The 2721-nt window shown below is 39.8% G+C and overlaps 1 protein-coding gene across 1 annotated transcript; it reads right to left on the bottom strand.

Annotated features, from left to right (window-relative positions):
- Positions 1-1621: 1621 nt before the first annotated feature.
- On the bottom strand, positions 1622-2516 carry LOC147895054 (pathogenesis-related protein PR-4-like). Its single transcript, XM_087384056.1, has 2 exons — positions 2176-2516; positions 1622-1970 (listed from the first exon to the last, which is right to left on the bottom strand). Exons 1-2 carry the CDS (start codon positions 2449-2451, stop codon positions 1806-1808), a joined length of 441 nt encoding a protein of 146 aa, XP_087240182.1. The 5' UTR covers positions 2452-2516; the 3' UTR covers positions 1622-1805.
- Between the last annotated feature and the right edge of the window lie 205 nt (positions 2517-2721).

Below are 2721 nucleotides of genomic sequence, written 5' to 3'. Positions count from 1 at the left end.
TCGGTGTTGTTAATATTATATAAACCAATGTCGTGTTTGTACTATTCACATAATCGAGATTCCTAGAATACCATGGAGTTTGGGGAAAGATAAAAAGCCAAAAAATATTTTAGATGCTATGCATGCATGTGTGCATGTGCGTGTGTTATGTTTTTTTCCTCTCTCTTTTTTTGAAACCATTGATTCAATTAATTAATGCAATTTACAAATTGCCACCACGAATTGTGGCATCTAGAAGTAGTGGGAAAACACTTCAAAAAGATGCAGAGAGATGTCACCCATGTGATAAGCATCATATAGGCCAGATGTATGCAAAGAGCACCTAAATAATGTTTCACCTTCTCTCTCTTATCCTATATTTATCTCTTAGATCTTTCTTATTCATAATATGAAGAGAAATCAAAGAACATTTTAGCCCCCCCCCCCCCCCAAGCTTTTAATTCTCCATATTTTTCTTATTAGGGGTGCCTTTCTTTTACAAGCACATACATACAATATTGCATGTAGTGGAAGTGGCACCAATGGGAATGATCATGGTAAGCTTTAAATGGACCTAATGTCATGCAAAGAATGCATTTAGCCTTTATATTAATTGTTGACCTAGTGGTTATGCAAAGTTCATGCATTTAGCCATTGTATTAAATGTCCACTCAACTTTGTGTATTGAAAGACTTGAAAAGACATAATTTTCATTGAAGTAATGCTACGTCCTTAATGTACAAACTAGCAGTGCATAGAGAATTATATACTTGATTTATGCTAATATAATGATTCATGAAAACATGAACTTTATAAGGAGCCTTTATTAAGAAATGAAATGAATTAGAATGTCAATAAAAGCATCTTATATTTTTCAATGCATACATATTATATTTGGATTAATTTTATCTTATTGAAACATTACATGTGAGTCCTAAACAATTGGGAAATCTTAGCACAATCTAGATTTAAGAATAAAAAGGGATTTTGTTTATCATCCTCGTGCCTCTTCAATCTTCATTTTACTAGATGGACATAGAAGCTACAATCTATTTCGTAGAGGAGGTACGGGAGCCAAGTAAGCCTTACCCACTTCTTCCCCTATTAAGTACATCTAGCACACAACATGGTCACTTTCGTTAATGCCTTGTAACATGGTATTTAAGCTCCAAGCCACATGAAATCGCAATGGCTAGATGAACTTAGAATGTTGCATGTTTCTACAACCCTATTGTACTAGGCATCAAATATCCTTTTATAAAACATAGTACACCAATCTCTCTTTATGGGTTGCTTTGTATGTGCATACACAAGCTCTACAAACATGTGAACATGAAGAATATCCTTATTAGATGGAGAAGATTATTGCAACGTAAGAGTGTTCTTCCAGGTTTATGTGAAGCCAAGTTAGATTATGCTTGTTCTACTAATCATAGCAACTGAGTTTATGTGAAGCCAGGTTAGCTTGTTCTACCTAATCATAGTAGCTAAGAGTATTCTTCTAGGTTTATGTGAAGCCAAGTTAGTAGATTATGCTTGTTGTACTAATCGTAGCACAACATTAGCAGCTACATAATCTAAGGAGTTCTTAATCAAGTCTAGATTGGTACAGGCTTCGCAAGTGTGATGGTAAGTCAAAACCACCTAAGGCAATGCAATTACCAAATATGTCAAAGTAATTTATTTATGATCATGGTTTTCTTGGGTGGCTTACAATACAAGTGCCAATTGATTGCTTTGCTAGGAGCTTCCAAGCATGTCTCCACCCTTTATTCCACGTTGCATATGATCCAACACCTCAAGGGACGAGCGTCGAGGGCACCTCTTTAACAGCTCACGAACGTATATGTGGTGTACATGTGCCCCTGTGCATTACCCTTTCCGTCCGAGTCGATCGCATTGAAAGCCGGTTGATCCAAGTCCAAGCCGCCATTGGAACATTGATCTACAATTCGCACAACTATGCTCTGCTGTGTGTCCTGGTTGGTCACCTGCCAAATTCAGATCGCTGGTTTCAGTCAGGTCACAAAGTAGCGCTGGATGTTAGAGGTGAGATTCGATTGGTGCCCGGGCTGGGCCGCGAGTTCGAGAACTCACGAGCCCACCAGAAAGAAGGATCTATCATATTCCAAAGCAATAGCTAAACCTCCAAAGTAAAATTTTACCAACAGAGAGAATCGGATTAAAATTACTTGCCTGTAAACATTGACCGCAAACACTCTCGCTGACTGGGCCTCCTACCGGCCCGCAAAAAGCAGTCCACGGGTATTGAGACCGCCACTGTAATGACTGATTGGCATCCCAGGTAGCACAATAAAGGCCATTGAGGCTGTACCCGTTTTGAGCAGCATTGTAGATGTTATAAGTGGTGTATACGTTGCTGGCAGTCTGGGCAAGGGAGGTGGGGAAGACAAAGGAGACGGCAAGGAGGGCAGCGACGAGAGTGAAATGTTGGAGCTTGTTGGAAGCCATAGCGAGAACAGGGATGCAAAGGCTAGAATGCAAGGATCAAGATGGGTAAAGGTTGAAACAAAATGTCATAGCGGAGGGGTTTTATGGACGGTTTCAGCAGCTGCACCGACGACGCAACTTACACGACTTGTTTCTCCGGAGGAAGATGAGTCCAAAACGACACGACCAGCTATCTTTCTATAAAGTTTCCTCAAGGCCAAAACTGTTGTTTCAACGGTGGAAAGTTGAAGGGTGGATGGATGGACGAGATGATCTACTGCAGTACGTAAG

Source organism: Dipteris shenzhenensis, chromosome 13 (assembly GCF_047967505.1).
Source record: "Dipteris shenzhenensis isolate YYH24624 ecotype China chromosome 13, Dip_SZ_1.0, whole genome shotgun sequence".
NCBI classification, from domain to species: domain Eukaryota; kingdom Viridiplantae; phylum Streptophyta; class Polypodiopsida; order Gleicheniales; family Dipteridaceae; genus Dipteris; species Dipteris shenzhenensis.
This window is presented reverse-complemented; position numbering and strand designations above follow the sequence as displayed.